The sequence below is a fragment of the Amblyomma mixtum genome, chromosome 8 (genome assembly GCF_055824585.1).
Source record: "Amblyomma mixtum isolate Tamu chromosome 8, ASM5582458v1, whole genome shotgun sequence".
In the NCBI taxonomy this organism is placed as follows: Eukaryota; Metazoa; Arthropoda; class Arachnida; order Ixodida; family Ixodidae; genus Amblyomma; species Amblyomma mixtum.
Genome location: NC_143019.1, coordinates 31,633,184 through 31,661,073, shown reverse-complemented (window position 1 = coordinate 31,661,073; position 27,890 = coordinate 31,633,184). Strand labels below are relative to the sequence as shown.

The 27,890-nt window shown below is 47.6% G+C and overlaps 1 protein-coding gene and 1 long non-coding RNA gene across 2 annotated transcripts in view; one reads left to right on the top strand and one right to left on the bottom strand.

Moving 5' to 3' along the window:
* LOC149331910 (uncharacterized) overlaps positions 1-27,890 on the top strand; it is a 140,970-nt gene that overhangs the window by 14,958 nt on the left and 98,122 nt on the right. The window contains exon 2 of the long non-coding RNA XR_016284861.1: positions 4,680-4,833. This is a non-coding gene — a long non-coding RNA (uncharacterized LOC149331910). The remainder of the gene's footprint in view (positions 1-4,679; positions 4,834-27,890) is intronic.
* On the bottom strand, positions 604-26,943 carry LOC149331912 (uncharacterized). Its single transcript, XM_089555597.1, has 5 exons — positions 26,815-26,943; positions 20,403-20,536; positions 20,240-20,343; positions 3,964-4,050; positions 604-843 (listed from the first exon to the last, which is right to left on the bottom strand). The coding sequence occupies exons 1-5, from the start codon at positions 26,923-26,925 to the stop codon at positions 686-688; spliced, it is 594 nt and encodes a 197-aa protein (XP_089411723.1). The 5' UTR covers positions 26,926-26,943; the 3' UTR covers positions 604-685.

Here is a 27,890-nt window from a genome sequence, read left to right as displayed (position 1 = left end):
TCGCACAAAGGGCGGGCTCACAAGACTGTGGGCAGTAGTGCATCGATGAAGAGCTGCTGTGTAAGCCTTAGCTTGTGGATAATTTCGTTTCAAATTGCATTACCTTTCATGGTATCCGGAATGAAAAAAAAATACATTGAAACGGCTGTCGCACACAGCATCTTCACTTTGTCCTCTTGTTTTTAGGTGCAAAATATAAAGTTGTGCAGCTTTCGAGTAATGCCACAAAAAGCAGAGTGTTATTTGCAACTACCAAGACGTGGGGAAACTCTTGAGGAAATCGATTTATTCTCATATACTTCAGAGCTTCATTGAACGCTTTGCCGCAACCGAGATAGATAATCGAATATTCCATCAACGTCTACAGCGAGTCATTGTGAGTGCTTTACAAAGAAGACAGACATCAGGATGAAGAAAGTACTCGAATTAAAAGTACACAAAGCAAAGAGGGTTCTTTCTTTTAAAGCACCAGACAAATTGCGGTTCTTAACCAAGGTTTCATTCAAAATTATATTTTTACTAAAAGGGTGGCCTGCTAACTGACATTAGTCTTTCATGAAATAAATACCCAAAGATGGAAGAAACAAAACCTTAGGGTCATCATAAGGGTATGGCAATTTTGAAGAGTTCCATTTATTACCAGTATACTTTATTCTTTACGCACAACTCAGCCTTTTTATTAGTGCTAGTTTTTGCATGCGCTTGTATAAGAGAGTCTCGATTCTTGCTTGTACTTTGGGTATTGCTTCAGGACATCTTCGAAGGCGACCTTACACTCCTGTGCTGGCCCACGTTCTACAGAAGTATCGCTAACACGCAGTTCGAGCCAGGTAGCTGTGGTTTCTGCAAGAGCGGCGAGAAAGGCTATAAAACGGAACCTACTAATAATATGCATATTTTTGGAGTGATATAAATGATATGTGCAGTGATTGCTGCAATCATCAACATCATTACTGATGTATCTTTATTTTATACGGCATAACCCTCGGCCGTAATTACTTGCACGATGAGCTGTGCACCGCCACGGTGATTCCCACTATTAGGGCTACAGGTACAGACTTTGTCAAAAGTAACCAGGTTGCTTCTAGCTTGTATAGTGGAGCGCTTGTGGCTTTCCTAAAGATAGAAAGTTGTTGGAAGGTAAGAAGACCCCCAGTCACTACCTTTAACGACCAGTTCAGCTTCAGGGAAGCTGTAAAGGCTCCACTGTAGGAGCTAGAATCAAACCATGAGGCCTGGTTACTTTTTGACAAAGACTGTACATATATACTCCAGCTAATTTTTAAAGGCTGTATGATACAGCCAAAACACAGGCAGAACTGACTACTTAATGGTTAGGCTAGTGCCTAAAAAGCGCTCCTGCACAGATAAAAAGAAAACAAAAAAAACGATAGCCATATTGTCAGTTATAAGCATTATATTGCATAGGATTATTAATAAGTGTATAGAACCTTTTTTAAGAAATTTTAAGTAATCAAATCAACCCATAATGAATTCTGGTGCGCTATAAGTGCTATAAATTTTTGGAAGACTCTTCTTACCTTATGAGCCCAATTACAGACAGGAAAGAAAGTTTGTTCAGACTTTTTTAGACCTGAGCAAAGAAATTGTCATCATTACGGCACTATTATGTGCCGTAGTGCCACACGAAATATTGCCAAATATTGCCAATTGCCACAAGAAACACAATTCTTTTCGCTTCTCACGTAGCAGGGAATAAAAAGCCATATACTTCAACCTCTGCACCCTTTGATCTGTTAGAACCTTTTGCTTCTGTGCAGAATCTTTCAAAGTCTTGATGTCATAGGCGTTTTTTAAGCACACAGAGCAAACATCCGTTCTCGGTGTTCCAAACGAGAGGTTGAACTTCGTGCGGAAAATTCTGTGAAAAAAACCGTATTTCACTCGGACATCTTCAGTAGCCTGTTGGTTATAAAGCCGCCATATATTTCGGATACTCTTCAGCTCTGCCGGGAGATAAAGTTTTCGAGTCTTCTGTCGGTTGTAGTGCGACTCTCTTGCACGAAGGCGCTTTATGAACATCACAACAGCCGATCGCTTTCGACCATAGCCTTGGAGCTTCTGGTCTTCTCCACGAGCATCTGCCTCCAATTCGCCTTTTTCGTGCCTGTGCTTAACGTAGCGGGTAACTGTACTGTGGCTAACAGCAAGCACTGCACAAACATATCACGACAAACAGGAACCTCTCTTCCATTTTTAAGCCGTACCTTGTAAGAAACGGCGAGGCTTCGGCGATGTTCCTCATGTTTTCCTCTCCTGCGTTTGACTGCAGAAGATGTGCACTGCATCAATATGAATGCCTTTTGCTCCACACTGCACAGTTCACTAAACGTCTTCTTGAAGCTTTCCACCGATGTTTCTGTCACAAGCGCGCACTTGAGAGTCTTCTTTGTGTGCTTACATTTCGGAAGCGGCAAATTCTTGCTTTCTCGGCGTCTTGAAGGGCGACTTTTGTTTCGTCGTCTGGGCAGGGAACGTTCACCGACCTCTTCATACCCGTCGCAATCCATGCGGAACTAAGTCCGTCAAAGCAAAAGTCTTGAAAAAACAAAGGAGCTCGCGAAACAGACCACGCAGTCCGCGCTATCACGCACGAGCACCGCCGGCACGAGCCTACAAGGAGGCTGCCATGTTGGCTGAATTACGTGGTCTCCGGGTCAGTCTCCTATTGGTTGAACGGATTTGGCTCATTTCGATCCACGCAGTGGAAGGATTTGGCTCGTTTTCGATTTGAAATGTGATCTGCGGGCTAGCTCAGTTGGTGTGATTTGACCCATTTTGTTCTGATCTGTTTTTTAAAGGAAAGTTGACTGGCTTAGCTTGTCACTACAGTTGGGGTTGCGTTACTTTCGGTTTGGGGATTTGGCTCATTTCGAAAAAAAAACTCCTCATGTATGTATGCATTGTTGACCCGGCAATACTACACCTATATGAGCAAACGAACCTGCACGTATTTCAATTTGCGGTAGCTGCATCATATAAGAAAATAAAAAATCAGGAGATGAAATTTGAAAACCTTAAGAAGCTGATAATCTTGGGAGCAAAGCAAAATCACGTCCAGCGCGTCCGTTTGCGCGGCCTGTATGGGTGGTGGCCAGGAGGCAGCTTTGCTGGATCACGTCACGTTGTGCATTGTCGGTGCTTTATGACGCGGCCGCTGGGTGCAATGGTTAAAAAAGTTTTCTAAAATAACTATCGCCAATCTGTGTGTAGAAAGAGTGTTGATTTGCTTAATGTCAATGCCGCAACTACAATTTTCGCTAATAATTTCTGTTGCAAAACTTTTTTCTGAAATTTTCAAAGGAGGAGCACGCACAATAGACACTGTGTATTATCTTGACAGACACAGTTGGGGCGTCGTCTTCATTTGGCAATAGAAAAAGACACCGCCGCTTAGGCAGGTAGTTTAAGCAGCCTTCTCACGTGCACAGTATGAACGGTTCGCTCTTGTTGCCACCGGGTACCCATCGGTGATGGAATTGGTAAATTTTTCCGACGGCCCTGTGCCGGGCTTCTGAGGGGTGAAATGCGCGCAAAATCCGTCTCTGACTGCATCTTGTGTAAATAAAAATACTTTGTGCCATGACACTCTTTATCCAAAGCAGCCCATGCTCCATAAAATCAGTCAGTATCATCAGCAGCAGAAAACCGGGTGATCTGTTTTGAGCAATTTACGGAAAGTCCCTGCACGCCAACCTTTTATCTTTTTTGGTTGCACGTATCATTTGCTTGGTAATGTCACGTGTTTGTACTGAATGTTCTAGGTCTCATAATCGCATTTCGTTGTAATGCTCCTTCGGTTATTTAAATTTCTCAGAAAAAAAACAAATCGACGTGATGTTGGTTCTGGCGATCAGCTCAGACTGTCAGCGCTCTCTAACTTCCCTGATTATGTTCTTATAGTGGCGCCTAGTGTGACTACCATAACTGCAATACACGTACCTTGGCTGTTGTCCAAAACCGCTACGACAGCACATGTACCCTCTTCATTGTGAAACTCGTACACTTCATCACTCAGTGGGTATCCTCCTGTAAAAAAAGAGAGAACTCCCATGAAAGAGGGCAGCTTTGAGCTGCGCATTTTTGTATATATCAGTATGGCAGTTTGGCAATGTTTTCTGCATTGAGAGTGATCTGGACAACAAGAATTAGGAGGATATTACGAGTATGTGGTCCAACTTTCCTTACGTGTGGCTAGGAGAACCACACGGACAGGTCTGGCTCATTTCGAAGGCCCTATACATTTTCAAAGCCACTGTCTTATTTCCAGTATACAGTTTCCTTGCACAGGGCTCAAGATGAGGTTTTTATTTGTAGAATACTGTATTTGGGCAGTACGCATGTAGAGGGTTATATTTTGTGCAAAAATGCAGTTTGTAGTTTTTTTTATTTTCCACATTTAGCGCCTCATTGTGAACCATAACGCATAATTGGACACAGATAACAACTAAGTTGCATGGCAAAGTATGTGTTAACCCTTGAGAAAAGAGACGTCGATAAATAAGGGCACAGGACGTTCTCTCTTAAATCAGTGCTGTGATCAGCATAGATAGGCTGCGCGCAGATATACTTAAAGCTAAATACAGAGAGCGTCGATACCCGCAGAACGAATAGACGCAGCAGCTATGACATCTGAAACGTAACAAACTGGTTGGCAGCGGTGGGATGCGAAACATCGGACGCCAGCGGAGAATTGCGGACAACGGGACGCTGAGCAGCAGAACGGCGAGTCGGGGGCAGTGCGACAGCCCTTTGTGATGACTGGTTGCCTGCAGCGGAACGACTGCGCTGGATTCTTGGCTGCGAGGTTTGGTGAGTGCGGGACTTTCTTCTGCTAAGTTTTGCCAGCCTTTTGTTAGTGTCAGGAACAGAGCTGGTAATTGGGTTGTCGTTGCTGCTGGGTTAGTTGCAGCAAGACAATAGCGGGCAGTAGAGAAGCAGCACTCGGAGCAGCCATGGATTTGAAGACGCTGCTCAAACCAAAGTTACTAGAGCTTGCGAAAGAGTTGGGTCTGGATGTATCAGACAAACTCAGAAAACCAGAACTGCTAAAGGCTATACTTGCGTTGGAGGCTGAAGATGACGAGCTTGCGGAATGCCTTGAGACCATTGAGGAGAGAGAATTGGAAAAAAGAGAACAAGAGGAACTTGAACGTAAAGAAAAACAAGAGAAAGAGGAACGCGAGCGTCAATACGCTTTGAAATGAAGCGTCTCGACATAGAGATGGAACGCGAAAGAAAGTTGCGGGAACAGGCATACGAAAGAGAGATGCGGGAATTCACGCGAGAACTTAACGCGATCAGAGGATTGAGGGCGCGATCTCGCTTAAGTTTCTTCAGCCGCTCCAGGACGGTTGCATGGTGTTGTGGCCCTAAACATTACTCTTATCCAGAGTGGAACCAAAGCACTATATGTAAAAATGCAGCGCGTGCTTGAAACATTTTACGCATACGGCAGAGTTCTTGACTTTGGTGACGTTTTTATGCGAAAAATCTTAACTGGATGGTAGTGTGAGTCCGTAGCCTGGCGAAATATATTGAATTTTTTTTGTGATTCCACTTTTATCGTCCGCTGCCCGCATCAGTGACCATTTATAGTATCGCATAATGCCAGTGCTAATGTGGCTATAGTTGTTTTACTCTATTTTTCAGGTATTTTGGTCAACGCATTAGTTATTATTGTTAGCAATGGATTCTATTGCTTGCTCTTTTTACAACCTTTGTTGCTTTCTTTGCGCGATGCGTTGCTTTCTTTGAGTTTCTTTTCTACTTTAGCTCAACGAATTGCGCACGGAATAAATGAATCGATAAAAGCTGAAATGCGACTTAAAGGGAGCAGAGTTGTCAGTCATCCAACGAAATAATGTAAACCTGCACTTGAGCAGAGTGGCAGTAATATCTAGTATTTTTACCTCACGAATGCAACATCGCTGAATTTTTTCCTCGGAGAGCTCGGTTCCACTTGTGTTTGCATGTGTTTCTGAGCAGACAGTAAGAGACCTGTGCGCCAGTTATGCAACATAAAAAAGTTTTTCCTTTCATCTTTTATGCTTTTAAATTGTTAAAGGCTAGGCTCCCAAAGGAGTCATTCAATATATTTAGAGCTTCGAATTCAATTGCTGCTTACAGGCACTGCTAAGTGCCAATGCATCCCCTGTTTTCAAAGTGCAATTCTTTCACAGATCCAGGTAGTGGCTAACATTCATATTGTCACCGACAAACGGTTGAAGAACAAAGCCCAGGTTTAATAAGACAGTATGGCGTTCCAGACAACAGGGATCTCGAGCGAGGAAGAAGACAATCTTCGAGCACCTCGAATGCAGAAGGCATGGCAAGTTCCAGCGAAAACAGTTCGGCCGCGGTACGGCGCCACTGATTGGGTCGTACGGTGGCATTGCTCCCCCTCTCTGAAGGACACCGACTCGGTGCCGCAGCAATGAGAAGCACAAAGGGACGCCAGAAGTGTCCGGCGGCAGGTGTAGACACGCCTGAAGCGCTAGCGGGCGTGGTACGGCTTCATCCGTGCGACATGGACGACTTCGGAGATCGGCCGTCTAGAGGAGCGAACTGTGCCTTGGGGAGAACTTCATAGTTCACCTCACTGACTTGGAGGAGTACCTCGTAGGGGCTGAAATATCGGCGCATAAGCTTTTCGGAGCGCCCACATATGCGGATCGGGCTCCAAACCCAGGCTTGTTCACCTGGCCGGTAACTAACAGCTCTGTGGCGGAGGTTATAGCGGTGAGCGTCGTGCGTTTGCTGGTGCCGGATGCGCTGTCGAGCGAGTTGGCGGGCGGCCTCGTCGTGACGAACGAAGTGAGCAGCACCCATAACAGATGAGGGAGTACTAGTCAGAAGCAACATTGCGTCCAGCATGGTTGTGGCTTCGCGACCATGCACTAAACGAAATAGAGTGAAGCGCGTCGTTTCTTGTAGAGCAGTATTATAGGCAAATGTGACGTAAGGGAGTATGTCGTCCCAGTTCCGGTGGTCTGCGTCAACATACACAGAAATTATGTCAGCGATCATCTTGTTGAGCCGTTCGGTGAGCCCGTTCGTTTGAGCGTGGTAAGCGGTTTTTTTGCGGTGACTTGTGCCGCTAAGGCGCATAACCTCCTGAGTAAAGGCCGAGATGAACGCCGTTCCCCTGTCAGTTAGAACGATGATTGGTGCACCGTGACGAAGCACAACGTTTTGAACGAAAAAGTTCGCAATTTCGTCAGCGGTACCTCGAGAGAGAGCGTGAGTTTCCCATTACCGGCTGAGGTATCGGTGGCGACCACAATGAAGCGGTTACCCAGCGTGGATTCTGGAAATGGGCCGAGTAAGTCCATGCCGACTTGGTGGAAGGGGTCTTGTGGCGGATCAATTGGCTGTAGTAGTTCGGCTGGCTTATTCGGTGTCGTCTTGCGACGTTGGAACTCGCTGCAAGTTCTGACGTAACGCTGGCCAACTGCAGCAACCCTGGGCCAGTAGTACTTTTGGAGTATCCGCGCGAAAGTGCGGGAAAAACCCAGGTGACCAGAAGATGAGTCATCATGGCACGTCTGCATGCGTTTTGTCTCGCAAGGCCGCAGGTACGACGAGCAGGTAGACAGCTTCCGTCAGGTGGTAGTTTTTCTTATACAGCACGCCATCGCTCAAGCAGAATGACGGCAGTCCACATGAGAAGATTCGCGGTGGTGACTGAGCGCTTCCTACAAGATACTCAATGAGAGGCCGTAGTTAACTGTCGTCTCTTTGATATTGAGTGAGGACTGGCGTGGAGATGGCGCCGAGAAAAACAAAATCGGCGTCGGGATCAGCTCGGTTGTTCTCAACAGGAGCACGAGACAGACAGTCGGCATCACTGTGCTTCCTACCGGACTTATAAAGGAAGGTGACGTCGAACTCTTGAAGGTGAAGGCTCCAGCGTGCAAGCCGCCCCGAGGGATCTTTGAGGTTCACCAGCCAGCCCAGCGAATGGTGATCACTGACGACTCTGAAAGGGCGACCGTATAAGTACGGGCGAAATTTGGTAAATGCCCACACAATTGACAGGCATTCTGTTTCGGTGGTGGAATAGTTCCCCACCGAGCGGGACAAGATGCGACTTGCGTATGCGATTACGTGTTCGAGACCATCCTGCCACTGTACAAAGACCGCGCCGAGGCCGATGTTGCTGGCGGCTGTGTGCAGTTCAGTGTCGGCTGACTCGTCGAAGTGGCCAAGGATGGTCGTACTTTGGAGACGAGTGCGGAGGTCTTCGAACTCCTGGAAAGCGAAGCGACACTTTTCGGGCTTGAGGAAAAGACCGGCCGAATGAATTGCGGCGAAAACGGCACGCAGGCGCCTCAGGTGCTCTTCGAACGTGGCGGAGAAGATGACAACGTCATCCAGATGCACGATGCAGGACTGCCATTTTAGATCGGCAAGCATGGTGTCCATCATCCGCTGGCAGGTGGCAGGAGCCGAGCACAGGTCGAAAGGGAGCACCCGGAATTCGTACAGACCATCCGGTATAATAAATGAGGTCTTTTCCCGGTCGCGTTCGTCCACCTCGATTTACCAATAGCCACTGCTTAAATCTAGCGACGAGCAATACGCGGCGTAGCCGCTCCAGGAAGTCATCAATCCGTGGCAGAGGATAAACGTCTTTTTTGGTGACTTTGTTTAGACGCCTGTAATCAACACAGAACCGTAGGGTTCGATCCTTCTTCGCCACAAGAATAACAGGCAATGACCACGGGCTCGTCGACGGCTGTATGACATCGTATTGGAGCATTTTTTGAACTTGTCGGCGGATGGCGTCACGTTCCTTCGCAGAGACCCGATAAGGCGGCTGGCATAACGGTCGCTGATTTGCGCAAACTACAATTCGGTGCTTTGTGAGCGGAGTCTGCCTAACTTTGGAGGTGGAGGCAAAACAGTATCGGTAAGATTCGATATTGCTCTCTAGGCAGCGTTTCTGATTAGACAGGAGGTTTGGGTTCACACCGGCCTTTATGGGAGTGGTCGGCGTCTCCACTGATGCCGGGATTTCGGTCAACGCGTGCTGTCCCGCGAATTCACGAAGTTATTCAATGTACGCAATAGCCGTTTTGCCAGCCAAACACTGAAGTTCAGGACCAAAATTCGTCCTCAAAAGTTCGGTTCGCCCACTGTTCAATTCAATAATTCCGCGAGCTACACAGACTTGCCGACCCAGGAGCAGCGAGATGTTGGTTTCAGTGATGCCACGAGTGCAGGGGCTGTTATGGCACTCTACGGTAACAAACATGCTGGCTCTTGATAGGATCAACACCTGGTCGTCATAGACGCACAACTTAGCCCTGCGTGGCACGGTATCGTCGTCGACATGGCCTTGGGTGGAAAACGACACGATTAGCTCCTGAAGATTGATGACGGCGACGTACTCCTGAAGTCAATCCAAACCGAGTGTGAGGTTCTTGGAACACTCGGGTAACACACCAAAGCAACCAGGTAAAGTAACACCGCGGAGTTACGACATGGCCAATCGGAGTTACGACATGGCCACCAGCTGTCCGGATCTGCGGCCCAGACCAAGGGGTCAGAACCTTCCACAGGGCCGCGGCTAACCGACTGCTCATTACAAAAAAATCGGCGCCGGTATCCACGAGTGCGGTAACCTCGTGGTTGTCGGCTGATCCCGGGATTTCGGCGGAAACCAGTCGGTCGCAGAGCGTCGTTGAGGCCGTCGGGTCAGGTCGTCGTCGGTCGGAGCGTCGCGGCGAATCTTCGGGTGGAGGCTCTTGACACGGTCCAGTAGCGGCGGCCCTACTCCCGGAGGACGCCGTCTTCAGTTTTCCCGATGTGGGGACGCACCTCTAAACTGACCAGAGGATGATGGGCGGCCGGGCGAAGGGAACCGCCTTGGGGATGGCGATCGGGACTGGCGTCGCTGCGAGGTCGAGGACTGCACATTATCAGCCAGGTACAGCTCGATATCCCGTGGCCTTTCACCGTAGTGCGGTCGAGGTGAGTCAGGTGAAAACCCCCTTAAACCCATTCTGCGGTAGGGGCAGTGACGGAGGATGTGGCCGGGCCGGAGGATGTGGCCGGCAGAGCGGCCGATTGTTGGGCGTACGCCACACCTGCGCTTTGCTGATGGGGGCCCTGGACTCCCGCGGCACGGAGGGTACTGCTGCGGTTGGGTACTGCAGAGATGGTACTGGCACAGGAGCGACGGGGGAAAAGGCTTGCACTGCTGGCCCAGGACTACGCAGGCCCAGGCGTAATGCGTCGCTGTACGCCATATCGGCGGGCGCCGGGTGTGGAGCTGTGGTCGGTTGCACAGCTCGTCGGATTTCGTCATGGACCACGTCCGTTACGGCAGCGGCAGTGGCCTGGGGAGGTCAAAGTGAAGTTTAGCCAGTTCCTCGCGCACAAAGCTTCTTACGAGCTCCCGCAGCTCCTTGGCGGGCAGCGACGTAGGTGTGCACTGGGAAGCGGCTGCTACAGTAGCCTGACGTCCGTAGTGCGCGCCCCGTTCCTGCAGAGAGCGCTCGATACCCGTGGCCTCCCTTGTGAAGTCGGCCACTGTTCTTGGCGGGTCACGGACCAGTCCGCCAAACAGCTGCTTCTTTACGCCGCACATTAAGTGGCGCACATTCTTGGCCTCGGGCCTCGATGAACATTACGACGCTCTCGTTCGACTGCTGTGATCTTGAGTGCAGGGCGACTTCAGCCTTTTCTTTCCTTTGCTGGTGGCAAACGTTGCTAGCAGCTCTCGACGAAAAACCTCCCAGGTGGTAAAGGAAGCTTCGTGGTTCTCGAACCATGTTTTGGCCGAGTGCTGCAGCGCAAAGTAGACGTTTCGTAATTCGCGCTCGCTGTCCCACTCATTGAAACCCGACACTCGGTCAAAGCTAGCCAACCAGTCCTCGACGTCCTCGAACCTGCGCCCGTGGAGCGGTGGAGGCGACCGGGATGCGTGGAAGACGAATGGCGCGGCATTCCCGGAATGCTGAGTTGTCTGGCTAGCCACGGTGGATGTCATGGCTCTTACCGCTCTTACCGGCGCTGTCAGTTGACCGAACTCCGGTTGTAGGCCTCGCAGACGGCGGCTCGCTTTGTGGACGGGTGTTGAGTCCATGCGTGGAGAACAGGCGTCAAGAGTGTCCTCGCAGTCTGAGTACATGGGACGGCACCCAGCACCTCCACCAAATATGTCACCGACAGACGGTTGCAGAACAAAGCCCAGGTTTAATAAGACGATAAGGACGTTCCAGAAAGCAGGGAGCTCGAGCGAGGAAAAGACAATCTTCGAGCCCTCGAATGCCGAAGGCATGGCAAGTTCCAGCTAAAATAGTTCGGCCGCGGTACGGTGCCACTGATTGGATCGTACGGTGGCAATATAGTAGCCCTTATACGTGAGTACCGATTTCTAAGCCATTTTATTTGTGGGAGGCAGAGAGATTTTCTACATGCGTCTTTATTAGTATTCATATACGCATTCGGCTGTCAGAAAAAAATAATTTGGAATTAATTTGCAAGATCGAAGAGAGTTTATGTCATTGCTGTTCATGAACGTTAAAATAATCTTGCTTGAAAGTCTACAGGACTGAAAACGGTTCGTAACTACTTTCTGGTTTACAATTTGCTGCGCAGCGATGATGGCAAGGTATCACACCTGTTTTTCAGGGTCGGAAATACAACTATGATGTAAAACTCATCAAGTCGTCCCATTTAAAGTCGTCCCAATCAAGTGATTTCACCATACTTTTCTCGGTAGGGGTCTCGACGTGGCGTTTGCACTTACTGAGCTTGGGGACTAAACAGTATAAGCGAAATTTCTATTCTTTGCTTTGACAGACAGCCGTGGAGGTACGTCACTAGCCTTGGTCATGGCCTGACCGTCTAGAGACTTTTGTGCTTTTTCTATCGCTGAAGTATTTACAGTGGCGCTTCCGCACGCTTGCCTCTATGCACCTTTCTCTTCGAGAGTTGTTACTTTAATGAATCGCACTTTGCATGAAGCGAGGTTATCAAAACTGGTGGACGGCTGTACGGCATCGTGTGGACAGCTTTCTCTCGGAGGCAACCGGCTTGCGAGCTCCTTAAAATTGAAATAATTACAGTGATAAAGAGGAAACTAATACCACACTATTTAGACCGCCTGGCCTCCTAAATGGGCCAGGCATGAAATTAAATGTACTTTTTTATTGAAAGATGAGGATAATGCTCCTAAAAATGGCGAGAGAAACTAGCACCACTCGCTTCCACAATTCGCTTCACGAACAGAACGAATGCCCAATGAAATGTTCAAGTTGTTGCCCTCACAGCCGCGGCTTGAAAGCAGCAGAGTGGAAATGGATAGAATATGTCTTGGGAGAGTGTGAAATGGTGAAATGGTTCGATTTCAATCTTCCTGGCCGTTCGCGACCCGCATGACTCTATATTGCGCAGATATGATTGTACCAGCCGATGTACAGGGGTAGTCAAAAAATCCCAGGCCGCTCCGAACAGCCGCGGAGCGGCTGCTCTCCGCTATCGGGGCGCTGTTATCGCACGCGTGTCTCGCCGCGCTCGGGTTGCTAGGGTATCCGCTGAGAGGAGGTGACGCTCCCTCTCTCTCTCGCTCTCCATGATAACAAAGCAGTGAAAAAGACAGTGGACGCATTTGTTTTTCAGTCCCGGACTGTCCGGGACTACTTGCGGACTCGAGTCCGGTATTTGTTTTTCTCGGGCAGCCCGAAAGCTCCGCCCACCTGCCTGCATCGCCATAGCAACGCGTTCGTTTTTAGCCTATGGCAGTCCGCGGGCTGCTGAGAAGGCAGCAGACGACAGCTGCGCGCCGCGCTGGCAGCCATATTGAGTTAGACTCCGTGTGCATTTTGAGTACTTTTCGTGTTCCTGGAGGTCGATATCATGCGTTAAACCTTCAAATGAGCTCCGTAGCTGCTCTCTGAGCCATCGCAAGACTTTTTGTTCTTGCATCTTCGTTTATTTTCTTGAAATCCACCGCACACGGACGTGCGTTCGAAGCTGCGAGCGCGTATTGTTTGCTCGTGTCGTCAAGAGGTTCTCGTTCGCTTGTTTTGCGACATGCTGTCTGTACGCTTACCTGAAAGCATCGCAGGTGAACCACTCGTATACTGGAGCAGCTATAGAGCTTGTTGTCAACATTTTTGCGAAGGCTTTCGTCTATCTGCCTATCCGCAACGAGTTGGGCTACTTTGTGCGAGCTTCGCCGCAAGCAGTAGCGGCGAGCATACCTCCGAAGCTGAGTTCTGTAATGCACCTACGCTAAGCTGACAGTACAGTCTTTAAATCGACTCAGTGTCATGATCGAGCGCACGGCGTTGCTTCGGCGTCGTGGTGGCCGTGGCTTGCATCGTCTGCTAGCAGATGACAGCGTTATAGTGCCTAGAGACCAGATTTTTGAGCCTCTCCTGGGCGCGGCCATTTTGCACCGACTGGCGCGCCGCGGTGCGGGCGTTTCTTTGGGGACTGCGGGGCTGCGGCATTTCCGCGGCCGCGCCTGCATATAGCCGCGCTTCGGGCGCTAAAAAAACATTGTCGAGCATATACTTCCGCTGCGTGGCTGTGTTGCAGGAAGTATTTACGTTATCAAAGCGATAACATTGACGCGTTTTAATGACATTTAGTTTGACATTCAGGTTAATTGTGCCGGCGCTTAGAACGCGCTCGTGCTTATATCGAATTCCGTCTTGGTGCTCCACCGCAAAGAAACTTTTTATTCAATATCAAGAATTAGGTGTGCGGCTAGTATGCAGTTCGAATTCCCATGCACTCTTATTCCTTCCTGCCGGCCATAAAGCCCCCCCCACTTCCACAAACGGCTTTCTTGTCGCCGCGCCAGTTTATCAACAAATTACCGCTGTGAGCTCAACTGAGTCGCAGCGCCAACAGAAAACAAATTTTGTCATGGTTTATGCAACCTTGTGCATAAAAACGTGCTTTCGCTTAATTTATAAAAGCTTGAATAGATATGAGCAGCTAATCCAGCTTTCACTAATTCTGAGGTCCGAAGTCGCGTTATGTTATTCAGGAGCTCTCGCCGCGTGTGAGAGCGTTGCGTAGGCGTTTGGCTAAGTGTGAAAAATGTAATGAAATCGCACATATTTTCCTATGAATAATGTAGATACCGCACCGCTGCGGTGGCTCAGTGGTTACGGCTCTCTGCTCTGGCCCAAAAGACGCGGGTTCGATCCCGGCCGCGGCGGCCGAATTTCGAAGGAGGCGAAATTCTAGAGGCCCGTGTACTGTGCGATGTCAGTGCACGTTAAAGAACCCCAGGTGTTCGAAATTTCCGGAGCCCTTCACTACGGCGTCCCTCATAGCCTGAGTCGCTTTGGAACGTAAAACCTTAATAAACCAAACCAAGCTAAGGTAGATACCAACAGCAGAAAGATAATATAGATAAACCTTTACCCCCCAGATACCTCTGACATGTGTGCGGAAAAAGCAGCTGGATTCGGTAGCGGTCGTGCTTACAATCCTGTGCATGAAATGTGTTTAATGGGAACAAGAGCAAGCTCAGCGCAAGGATGCCGAACACATACTAGTGATCGAAAACACGCGCTCCGTCGGGACAACCTTCAGTCTGCAGCTCGCCTATCCAGTTACTATTCCACTGAGTCAAATCAATAGATCTATATTCTGATGCATAAAATTATCATAGATGATATCGCACATAAAACGCGACAACAAACGACACGACAGCGCAGAAATCTGCTTCGAAGTGCCGGTTTCCAGTCGGTACACTACCTGGTCGACTACCCTCGGATGTCACGTTAACGAGTAACTGCGCACAAGATAACCGCAGCACTGTCTGGAAGAGGGCAAATGTGAGTACTGACGCACAGCACACACCCTCATACGTTAGCTGATGGAGCACAAAACGGCAGAAGCGAACACGTAAACATGCGTTCTATGCGCGGCGCCGGCGCGACCCGCAGTCCCTCGGGCCGCGCGCGCCGACAGATGGCGACTGGCGTAGAGAGTAGGCGCGCGTCCGCAGCCTGCGTGCGAGGGTAAAAAAATCTGGTCTATAACAGCGTCCTTGTACGGTAACCGAGGGGGAGCCCAGCTCTGGCGGCGAGTTCGAAAGCAGCCTATGGCATGCCTATGGCAAGTAGGTCATGTGACCATGACGCTTTTCCTGTCCGAGCGGAAGCCGAGACCTGCCAGCAAGTAGTCCGGGACTGGAAAAACAAATGCGGCCAGTGAGGCGCGCGCCTTCACGCCTTCGCTGTTCGAGATTTCCGCACTCGGCTGCAGTGCAGCGCTTCGCGGAGCAGACGACCATTTGCGCAAAGTGACGCGCGCTGGCGGCCGTATTTAAATGGATTTCGTCTGCTTCTTCCCACTTCTCGGCTTCCTGGCATACGATATAATGCATTTACCTTCACCTAAGCTCTGTTGCGGCTCTCTGAGCACTCACTTTGAGTTGTGACGTGCTATATTTATAGCATTCTTGTTCAACTTTCTGGAAATTTAGTACACTCGAATACGATTTCAGGACGCATTCTCTGCCTGAAATTCTCAAGGGTTTTTATTGCTCCTTTATTGCCATGTCGCCATGTCGAGTCTTGTATTAATGAATTGGTTTAATGCTTTCGCGCAGGTAAAGCAGGTAGAGTGGGTCGTGTGTTGGGGAGTTAGCACGTGTTGCTGAAGCTTTGGCGAGTATTTCATGCAATGCTATGCAGTATGCTCCAGCTAAGAGGTTTACGTTTCCGGCACTTGCACTCCTCCCTCGGCGCTCGCGAATTCGTAGCAAGAATGAGTATTTTGTCACGATGTCAGAATATAAGCGTCCAACGCGTGGGTTTCACGACATGCCGTCATTTATGGGCAATCAAAATTGTACAGATTCAGCCAGATATTCTTGCACCGTTCCTTCGATTTCAGGCACCGCGCTGCTCTTAGACGCGCCAATATACTCGTCAACTCTGGATAGGCGTAAAGTCGGCATCTGTGATTATCTGCCTGTACTCGGATGTGTTTGTCGTTGGCTTGCCGGACTGCTGTCCACTTTGCGTTCAAAGATGTTGCGTTCTGCTTCGGAAAAAGAGCGAATCATTTCGCGTCTGGGCACTTGTACGCATCTCTACTATATACGCGCGGTGTCCCTGTCAGGGAACTTTTCTTGCTTCTGCGTCCTCACTGTTTCATTCAGGAGCGCAGAAATGGTAGGAATTTAATATGTTTAGGCGAATATCATATACGAAAACAAGCTGTTTCTTTGACAAACTTCCAGTTTTTTATTCTTCAACGGCGGACTCCTGCTGTATCTGTCGTGGAGCTCGTACTATAAGCCGACTGTCTCCGCCGTTGACGTCAGTATCTGGCCTTGCGTGCTCAGCCGTAGTGGAACTAAATTGCTCATGAAATCTGTGTAGCTATACTCCATCCGCAGCCATCGTCCGGCGAGCTCTTCATAGCGTCAATTCATTTCAGAGGTAAAAAAATGTTGTTGAACAGTATCTATACGTATAAAGTCCGCGACCACTTATAATTATAGAATAGAACCAAAAAGGGAACGAAATATGATGAACCAGGATGTGCTACCCGCGAGCTGATGGAATCGTCGTGATGGAAATGGCAGTTGGTGCTGAAAATTCAATTATGTTCGCTGGCGTCAAATATATGTGAATAAAATCTTCAAAAGTTGTGACTGCTGAGAGCATATCACAAGCAATAACAGAGAAATAAAAACCCTTGAGAATTTCAGGCAGAGAATGCGTCCTGAAATCGTATTCGAGTGTACTAAATTTCCAGAAAGTTGAACAAGAATGCTATAAATATAGCACGTCACAACTCAAAGTGAGTGCTCAGAGAGCCGCAACAGAGCTTAGGTGAAGGTAAATGCATTATATCGTATGCCAGGAAGCCGAGAAGTGGGGAGAAGCAGACGAAATCCATTTAAATACGGCCGCCAGCGCGCGTCACTTTGCGCAAATGGTCGTCTGCTCCGCGACGCTCTGCACTGCAGCCGAGTGCGGCAATGGGCTTCTTCGATTAACCGCGCTCGGGCAGCCCGCTGGCGGCCCGCAAGTTCGTCTCTGACAGGAAACCGCATCATGGTCACGTGGGCTGGCAGCCACCGGAACTAGCAAGCCGGCAATCACGGCGTCAAGCAAGTCGCGGATCACGGAGGGCAGATGCTCTCTCTAGCTTCGCGTTCTGCGTCTCATTGCTACGCACGCGTACGGTAGAAATAGGCTGCTTGGTGTCGAAAACAACGACTTGCAGTTATTGAGGGCTGCGTGCCGCAGACTGCAGAACATGCAGTTGATCAAGCTCGCACTCGTATACATCGGCAACGACAACGCGAGCGTGTGCCTTCGGTGCACTGTGTAAGCTTCAAGAAATCCTCAAAAGCATGCGATGAGCAATCGCAATCTAACGTGTTTCAGTCGACACCACATAGGACGGAAAAACTGCCCGTGCGTTGTTTATCAAACGACAAGCCGTACTCTCGGATTATTGCGTGTTTGCTTACTACGCAGTAAGTAATATATGACTGGTATGACCGCCGACGATCGACCCATGCTGGTGGACTCTGCTGTGGTCGTTGAGATTTCTACGCTCGTAACCTGCTTCCTGTAAGCTGTTCCTGTTAAGCAGAAAAGAATCAGGATACGTTCGTTCAACTGTAGTCTGTCGGCCGCCGGCTTTTGCTGCGGGCAAGGAACGCATAATTTCGGCAAAATTTGCGCATATCAGCTTGTTGAACGTCCACCTAGAACAAGCGGGTGCACTGTATAAATTTAGCTGCGTATCGTTTCTGTAATAATACAGCTTTATAGCAGAGAACTGGCACTGAAATGAAAGGCGCTACAATAAAACCCTGCGTGTCGGCGCCTCGTTCCGCGTGTGTTTGCATGACGATCGATCAGCGCTAGAGCTCATTTTTATCTATTTTTTTAAAATGAGCCAAAAGCGAGGAGGTGCATGCCTGCGGTACTTCTCAGATATCTTGAGCATATGTGGCAGAAGGGCCGAGCATGAAGCTGTACAACAGTTGGTGACGACAGAATCAGCACTTGGTCGGCGCGACAATTCTGTGTGGCCACATGCCCGCAGAGATGTCTCGAGCAATGTGCTCGTGAGGGCTTTTAATAAAGGACATGTTTCAGTCAAGCGTTTTTCAAAGCATATCCACTTTTGCACTGCGCCAAACGCAATGAAGACCATACGCTCCCGTGGCGCTCAACCAACACTTCGTATAACACGGTCAGCACATGCATATATGCGCGCGTCTGAACGCGTACTCGGAACTGGAATCCGGCTGCTCTCGTGAAAGGCCTCGAACACCATCGCAATATCCGCCGGGCGCACGAAATTAACAGCCGAAATATTTTGTGAATCAGAAGTATGCGATCGTAATATGAAGCGAGCAATTGTGCTTTCGAGGTGGTGAGACGATCGAAATATGGTCGCGCATACGCACGCAAAACATATGAATAAACAGCGAGAACTACCGCAAAAGGTGTCATTGCAGACGACACAGTCGATATGCACCGTGGCCTAGTCGAAACAAGCGCCTGCATCGAGCAAAACATCGCATGAAGAACCGTGGTCCTTCTAGTCCTTATAAAGATGGCCGCGCGAGCTTCCCGCTACCATACACCTCTCTGTCGTCTGCTAGCTGCCCGAGCGCTGCCAGCACAAAATCGTCCTGGCGAGTCTGGCCGTCGGCTGGCAGCCCGAAACCGCCCAGCCAGAGAAAAACGAACGCGTTCCGGGCAGCCACCGAAAGTGGGCGGAGCAACCCGAGAAAATCGAGCGCGCTCGGGCAGCCCGCAAGCAACCCGCGGGCTGCCAGAGGCGGATAATCGAAGAAGCCCAATCTCGAACAGCGAAGGCGTGAAGGCGCGCGCCTCACTGTCTTTTTCACTGCTTTGTTATCATGGAGAGCGAGAGAGAGAGGGAGCGTCACCTCCTCTCAGCGGATACCCTCGCAACCCGAGCGCGGCGAGACACGCGTGCGATAACAGCGCCCCGATAGCGGAGAGCAGCCGCTCCGCGGCTGTTCGGAGCGGCCTGGGATTTTTTGACTACCCCTGTACTCTATGGGCTTGCTTGCTTTGAAAACCAAACCTACTTAGAGATCCTGGAGGGCGGCCCTCAAGAAGTTGGGGGAGAGCGACTGAGAGCGGCAGTGATTCTGTTCTTCGGCAAGTGTTGAGCACGCTTTTTGACAGCACTGCCGCTGAGTTGTTTCATCCACAGTGGCTAGAAGTCATCGCAATAAAAAGTCAGTCTGTTTTTGAAGCTTTACGATCCCTTCCTAATAGTGTATTGCCGTGTCCACTAAGTTACTACAAAAAAAAAATATAGCACTTCATGATGTGATCACGTCACTTCGACCACAAAACATGTAGCAAAAATCTACCAAAGAAAAAATTCGCCTCTAGACACATTATTTATTATTCGTCCTTTTTATTGAGTTATTAATCACAAGAGCGTTATCAACGGCGATTCCGATAAAAAAATTACCCTGGTTTGAATATTCTTTCGTCAGAAAATTGATGATGCTAACTCTACGCGTAAATCGAAAGAGAACTGCGTTTAACAGGCACGCCCACTGTAAAGATTCAAGCTGACTGCGAAGCTTGCATTCTTCAGTAATATTTGGGCACACAGTCATCCACTGGTGCTCATGATAAGGAAAGGCAAGAACGGGTGCAAGCCTGAAGAGTGGAATTCTGTAGTGAATTCTCACGCAGCGTTCGCCGTGCGTGCGTCTCCTTTCTTCGTCCTGTGTTTTTCGCGCTGAAAAAATGCATTCTACGCAACAGATATGTGTCTCTTCCAATAGAAATTCTTAGGCGTCCTGGCCTCTCAATGTAATCAGCTTCTAATGCACTTGCGATTTACTAAATAACCATAAAAAATTAGCTGAGGTTTAGCTGTGGCTAAATCGGGCAAGTTGAGTAAGCAGCGTGAAGCCTGGTGGAGCGTGGCTGAAACGGTTGCTATGGCAACGGCACTCCATCTGTTTGACCTCGCTGCGGCTAAAGGTCTACCGTGGTCACCGCCGGGAGCTACGCGACGGCTCGAAACCTGGCACAGTATTGCTAACGCAATAAAACTAACCATTAAAAATATTACAACCTTCACCGACACTATCATGCCGCTTGCTTTAATGTTACAGATATTTCGGGGGGGGGGGGGGGGGGGGGCTAACGCAGCCGACAGCTACACAAGAAAGCAATTCATTCAGTAGGTCATGCAAACTCACTGTGTTCGTCGTCGTTGATTTCAATCGCATCGTACTTTCCAGGAGCAGGTTTGTTCCCACTTTCCCAAACAAAGAATGTTCCTGTCAGGTTCTTGACTTCTTTTCTGTGCCAAAAAAAATGGCGTTCACGATATGCACTAGCAATCGGCATCAATTGTCTTACCTGGTATTATTAACGAATGACCTGGTAAACGATGTTTTGTTGTCCGCTATCGCGGTGTAGACGTCCTGTCTGCACTTGACATTGCCCGATTCCGATGTGTTGTAAACCCACAAGTGTTGAGTTGTTTTCAAAAACTGCGTAGAATAAAAAGTACTACTTACTGTTTGGCCGATATTTATTGAAAGAAACGAAATTTGTCTATTATTATAGATATCTTCAGTAACCCATAGCACGAAGCACTAAACAACCTTTTCTGGTTTTTGGCTTCGACCATTAGGTGCACGCTAGATTGGGTACAAATAATTTCTTGGGGAATTGCTGTGTCTGTCGGTCGCAGAAGAAAGGAATAGCGTTGTTGATCTTGTTCTCTGGACGAACGCGATAGATCTAAATAGATTTCATTGTCTATAGACATCAGTTCTATAAAATATAACTTAGGCAGCGCTCTGACTGCTCTCACGAGCCCATCATTAAGCCGTTCCAATGCAGCCAATGGAGACGATATCAATGTGTTGACTTAAGTCTCTGGCGCGAAAGACAAAGAACACCGACACGTATCAAGACAAAACCGAACGGTCGTGCCGTGGCGTATTGTGTCGCAGACCAGGGACGTCTTTTTTCTCGTCTTCTACGTGCGGTCGAGCTTTGGCCGCGCTTTTGGGTACAGGCAAGGGAGAGCGCTACAAGTGCACACAACATCGCGGGAAAAATTGCCAAAAATCAACGGCCTTGTTAAAGGTCAGCTAATGAGTCCTCGCTTTTCCGCTTGTTAGTCTGAAAAATTTTGGCGGCGTGCCGTCAGGAAACGGGAGCCAAGAACGCGCGAAGAACGCAGTGTAACTAAACTAGAAAGTGCCTGAGCTGCCAATGTATATGTGCATCCGCGCATAACATGACCCTACCTCTGGCAAAAAAGACAAAGCCAGACTTTTTGGCTGCCATATACAATCGGGCCCCTTGAAAGCGATCTTATACATAAATTAGGATATGTCGAACTATAAAGAGTAGTCGATTGTGTTCATGGCCAGTAAATCAAACACAAATGTGGTCTGCATATTTTAATATACGAATATACTTGCAGTTTGGCTGCACAGCTTTGAGACCAATCATTTCAACACTTAAGGACGCAGAGGAGCAGTCCTTAACCGCACTAGTGTCGAAAGATCATGGTTGAACGAGTAAATCAGTCGTAGAAGATGGCGTTCTAGACGCATTTCTTGAAAAAATAATTAGTATTCAGCCTTCAACGGGGTAGCCGCAAGATTTATTAACATCAAGAAAAATCGCTCGTGCCGAAAAGCACTCACATATTCAAAGATGCTTACAGGCTGAAAGACGATACTTTCCTTACACAAATCTGGGGAAGCCTATTCATGCATGATGAAAGCGCTTCGCTTTTTTTAGCCATCGGTTTAAACGAGCCCTTGTCAGCCTCTCCCTCAGCTGAGCCTCCCATGATGTGAGTGACCCTGAATGATACTAGACCAGGTCAATCATCTGTTTGACAGGCTTCAAAATAGGAACAACACAAGCCAAGGTCCATGACGGCGGAACGCCGCCAGTCTCTCAAACATCATTGTAGAAGTTTAATAAGGCCTTCTTGTGGTCAGGAGAGAGGTCATCCAGCATTTGGTTCGTGATGCTTTCGGGGCCAGTTGCACACAGACACCGCAGGGCACACACGGTTTCTGCAGTTATCAATGCGTGAACAGAAGATTTATGCTAGATGTGAAAGAAAGCAGGAGGAAGACAACGCTCAGTGTTGGAATTTCCACCTAGAAAGGAGTCTGAAAATTTACCAGCCAAGCACGCAGCAGGATGCAAGCTAGAGCGTTAAAAGGCTTCAAAGACGAAATTTATCGGAGTACTCCGAAAGACGCAAAATATTCTCGTCATCAGAGAGAATATAGTCAAGCAACTAGAAAAAAAATTTCATTGCCGCGTCCGGAATTTGCGTGCCCTCGAATAGCATAATTCAGCCCATTTAAGGTCGTTTAAGGGCCCTGTCATCGTTATGCCTAACGACTTACAGCTCCGCCCTCCTGCCCAGTGTGCAAAGCTCATAATTCACCATTCATGCATACCGGAATTGCTCTTTCTTGATGTGCCACTGCACAAATCGGTATAGTTTCGAATGCTAGTTATGCATAAAGTAATACAGTAGTCGTTGACATATGTGCTAAGCATATATGTGTTTTACTGGTGTTTTACTGAAACGTATGCACCATGCGTAGCGCTAAAAGTAGAAGATATAAACTCAAATACAGAAACAACGGTGCATTATTACAAAGAAGCATTTCTAGATAAATAAAGTTATCAGCCTCACTGCAGAACTAAAAGCAGACCCCATCTGTCTGGATTTACAAGGACGCTACATGAAGCCCCCGTAGGCTTCAAGCGGCAATTCAAGGCAACCACTACCCAATCAAATGCTACTGGTGTTGTTTTTCGTTGCTTGTAGAGGCCACTAGTATACCTTCGCTAAGAACCATTGTCATCGAGAATGCGTTAGAGAAAGTTAGGAATCTTCGTAGATGACTCCCCTAATCGGACGTGAACAATAATGGACTGATCCAGTGGTCTTAAATCAATTAATTATCTTAATAAATGTGGGGCCAGTCGGCGCACGACAGCCAGAAAGTTGGGCAGTATACAATCTGGTTGCCAGCTCCGTGTTCATTTGCGCGCTCACATAAGAGGTCACACTGTTCACTTTCGCTAGCAACGGAGTATTGGAGTTTCACTGGCATGACCATTCTGACAGTATTCACGCTGAGACGTTGAAGTTTAAGTATTTACGTGTGCAATGCGACATTTCCACTAATTTGAGTAATTTGAGACTCTGTCCCTGAAATCGCCATGTCGCCCGTTCACTACCAAAACAGGCATCTCAAAGGCAAACTTCAACGCTTTTTATGAAACGGGCGCTACAGACCGCAAGAAAAACTGCCGAATGGCCTACAGCCACTGCAGCGCAAGCTCTCCTGACTTTGCCAACGATACTTTTCTTTACTTTTCTTTACTTTACTTTTCTTTCCGCGGCTATCGCACACGAATAGAAGCTAAACCTAATGCCGTATTCTCTGTAAGCTCTTTGTTTTCCGTAGTCTATTTCGAGTCCATTCAGTCCTTTGTCAGCGGCCACTCAGAAATACCCGCGGATTTCAATCTCCTAATCTCCTGGACAAGAGACCCGGCCATTGGGTGACTGGTGGCCGGACCTTACCATTCGCTGAAATTGAATGCAGTATGCAGCCAATGGTGAGGTACAGCTCAGTGCTTTGTAAACCGCAGCGACCGGACCTCGCCACTGGATGACATCGGCTACGGTATGGAGCCAATGGTGAGGTACGGTCGACAACCACCCAACGGCCGGGTCGCTTGAAACTGCGTGTATAAATTAGTGATCATTGACAGAGGACCGAAAGTATGTCATTTGGACAATGGAAAATGGACAGCTTCTAGAATGCGACTCCTGGTGTCTAAATTACCGGATGACGACGCCAATCTAGCCCGTCTGATATTCGCATAAAAAGTGGCGGTGGTAACGAAAAGGGGGAAAAAAACAACTGAAGGCTGCGCTTATCAGGGATTTCAGTATCGACGATTACTTAGTTAACGATGGCTTGCCTTTTTATCGCCCCGAGCGACGAAGCAAAATATAACGCAGGAAGCAGTCTTAGTTGAGCATAGAGGCTCCCTATTCAGGTTAATTACCACTGATGTCTCGAACCGGTGGCCGATTAATTGCATATATCACCAGCGCACGTGCGTTTGCATTTGACTTTCGGCGCTCCTCATGCGCTGACTTTCCATTTTGCTTGCAAAAAAACGCGAGATTTTTCTCGCGCTGCAGGGCTTTAGAAAATGATTTCCTTGTTCATATTAAAAACTGGTGCAATATTATCTTCTCCGTGGCTAGAAACTAGCCGTTTGGCAATAACCGGCAAACTTCATTGATTTAAATAGTCAAGTGCTAAATTATGTATAGTTAGGAATCTAAATAGCTCGTTTTTTACAAATTACTCATTGCCATCGCAGCTTATAGTTTAGTCCTCCAGATGCTTACATTTTTTTCTCTAAAAACTTGTTATTAAAGATTTTTGAAAGTCTTCATGGAAACACCCAGTTTTATCTGCTGTTTTTAATTCACATGACTCTTTATAACCAGACGAAAGCGAGCTCTTTTCTGGAGCTTGTAACACACAGATTAAAAGCGCATAGTACGCACTTGGGCTATTTTGCCTTCTACGACGCTGCGTACGACAGTTTGTTAATTCCGTGTGATCGTTTAAGATATCTGCCATATTCTTATATCTGGGGATAGTTTGTTTCGTGACTGAGTAGTCGTTCGGTGTGTGTTCTGCACTTCTGGCTGCTTTTAAAATATCATGTTGTACATCTGATCAGCGGTTAGAAAATTAAACTGCTGCTCAGTCCCATGAAAAAAAATTTTACATTGTCGTATACATATGGCCCGTTGTTTATTGAATATGAGAAGGAAATGCAAATGCAGAGCAAAGCATTCCAAGAGAGCTGCAAACGTACAGCTAAATTCGTTCCAGTGCATTACTTGCATAATTGAGATGTGCCTTGATAAGCTCTGCACGGTTAAGCCACGTTCCGCATTCGGCCCACTTCCTGCCTACTAATGGCTGCATTTTATAGTTTAATGTGTAGCCAAATCGGTTATGGAACAAAGAGGACTATTAGCTGGCCGAGTAACGAGTTGGGTACCAAGCGGCAGCCATGCATGGCCCGAACATGTCCTCCGGCTCCCATTTAACGCACACAACATTTCTAAGGCGCCGCTTATAATGCGTACACGCAACGTAGATCACTGCAAAATACTCAAGCGGACCTAAATTAAATCAATATACAAATTCAATAAATCCCTCAGTCGCCTTTATGTTTTCCTTTCATTTCATTTATTGTTTCCTTACAGGTCCGAAGGCATTACATAAGGGGGGGGGGGCATATTCGTTTACAACGGCGAAAGTGATGTGAACACGCACAAAACAAAAAAAAACGAAGAAACAAACATAACAGGGGCTGTAATCATGTCAGGATTCACCAGCAGGCGATAAATCAAAGATATATTAAACAATGTTTGCTACAAAGTGCGCAGAAGCGATCAAAATCTATACGAAGTGAATTTTTATTTTCTCGCGGAATGCTTTGTGATCAGCACATGAAGCGATGTCATTAGGCAGTGAATTTCAGAGTGCTCTTGCTTTGGGGAAGAATGAGTGGTTGTAAGCAGACTTGTGGCCACCTATGCGTGCTATCGGGTTACTATGACTGAGCCGGGAGGACGCTCGTAGTCGGGCGGTTAATAGAGGGTGCCGTGCTCTTGTGTTACGATAAAATGTATGAAGCAAGCATAGGCGGGAAACGACGCAGCGTGATTCTAGTGTTGAGAGACGGAGGGACTGCTTGAGGGCGGTGACACTGGATTCTCTTGATAACATGAAGAGATGAACCGAGCTGCACGATTTTGGATCGATTCCAATTCGAGGGTGAGATACGATTGCCATGGGTGCCAGATGGATGATGCATGCTCTAATTTTGGCGGTACAAATGTTTCGTACGCGAGCTGTTTTATTTTAGGGGATGCAGATTTTAAATTTCTTCTGAGGTAGCTAAGTGTGCGTGAAGCGTCGGACCAAATGGTTCTAATGTGGGTTACCCAAGAAAATGTTGGTGTGAGATGCACACCCAGATGTTGGCTGTTATGCCACATAAGCAGCGAACATTATCGTGCGTCAAACGCACGGAAGAAATCTGTCTACTGTGTGCTTGCAATAAGAGAGAGAGAGAGAAAGTACATATACTAAGATTGCAATGAGATTTTTTTCAAATATACAGTATGTGCATCACATTTACTTCTTTAAGAAATCCAAAAATGCAGCAAAATTCTAGAAGCGCATGTTGACCTAAGAGCAACATTAGATAGAAAGGGATGTGCTCATTTTCTTTACAGTAAATATTTTCTTCTTACTACTTCACATTTTGCCCAGGAGAATAGAATATGGCAGAGAGCTAACATTCTATCAAGTTTAAACTCGTGAAGCTTGCTACTACAAGCACTTCCCTCTTTTGACAGCTGCTGAGATGCAGTTCAAGAGCCGTGGATAATCACTGGTTGCGGCAGCCAATCTATGGGTATCAGTGGAATTGTTTAGAAATGGATAAATGCTAAAAGAGCCTGCTTTCTTAACAAGCATGCACATGATAAGAAAATAGGCTTACTTTTCGAGCCTAAAAGAAGTTAAGGGATTAATGCCCTATTCCTGGCAGTTTTGCCGCGCCATCTTAATTTCCACTAGTAAAAAACCAAGGGACTCTAGAGTACGCACAGCTTTACGAGAATAGTTTGCACTTGTAATGACTTAAGCACAAAATTGAATACCTTCTCAATATCGGTGTCGGAGTACTCGTTTCTATTTTTGCCACCATTTGCAAGCACCACTGGAACCAGGAAAGCGAACAACAACACCCAACAAATTTGCTCGTGCGCCATGGTAAAGCCTCTGAAACAGTGCTGTGGTCTGTGGGCGCCGTGTTATTTATACGAGCGTGCATGGTTCATGACAGATGCGCTGAGACAGCTGAATGTCATGAGCTGCAGTATATTCTGCTTTTAATGCGGGCTCACACCCCACATGATCTTTTTAAATGTTAATGTCGATGACTTACTTGCTTTGACGCGTTATTTTTCTTAGTAACTTATTTCGAGCCGTCAGAACGCAGGAAAAATTGATATGCCTTGAAGAACAGATGCTGTTCCTTGAAATATCACTTAGGGGTCACAAACCTCGCCAGAGATAAGCCGCTTTGAAAGGATTGTTGTTAGCTGTTTAAGTTAAAGTCGGCTCGCTTAACCTACTCATCTGTCCACTTTTCTTAATGTATTAAACGCCGTGAGTTTATTTGTTTACAATAATTTTGAGCCCGTTAGACAGTGACTGTTCATTGTATTTATGGCGCCAAATTCCCATTAAAATTGACGGGTTACAGCTCATGCGCCACATAACATGCGCCTCTTTCATCAATATCCGTATCCCCGAATTTACTAAATATCCTGACGCATTTTAGGTTTTATTTTATTTACGTAATTCCGGACTGTTGTGTTCAGTAATACAAGCGATAAACTTTACACAGGCTGAAGGGATCCGGTTAATAGAATGAGGCCATTCTTTGTGCCTAAGGTATGTACCGATTGGGTTTAAAATAGACCATTGTACCCCGTCTCGAAGTTAACGTGTATCTTCCATCGATTGTTTCGTGCAGTGTGAATTCTGCAATCTGACGCTGTTGGTCCTAGGCCAGCAGTGTATGTATCGTGACGCTAGGATAATTTGGTGCCAGATGTAAACCAGGCGCCCTTGGAGACACAACGGTACGCAACCAATGCGTCCCGTAGTTGCACAGGCAAGGCATTCTGCGTTGGTGAACCAAACAACTTTTCCTATCTCGCATAAACAC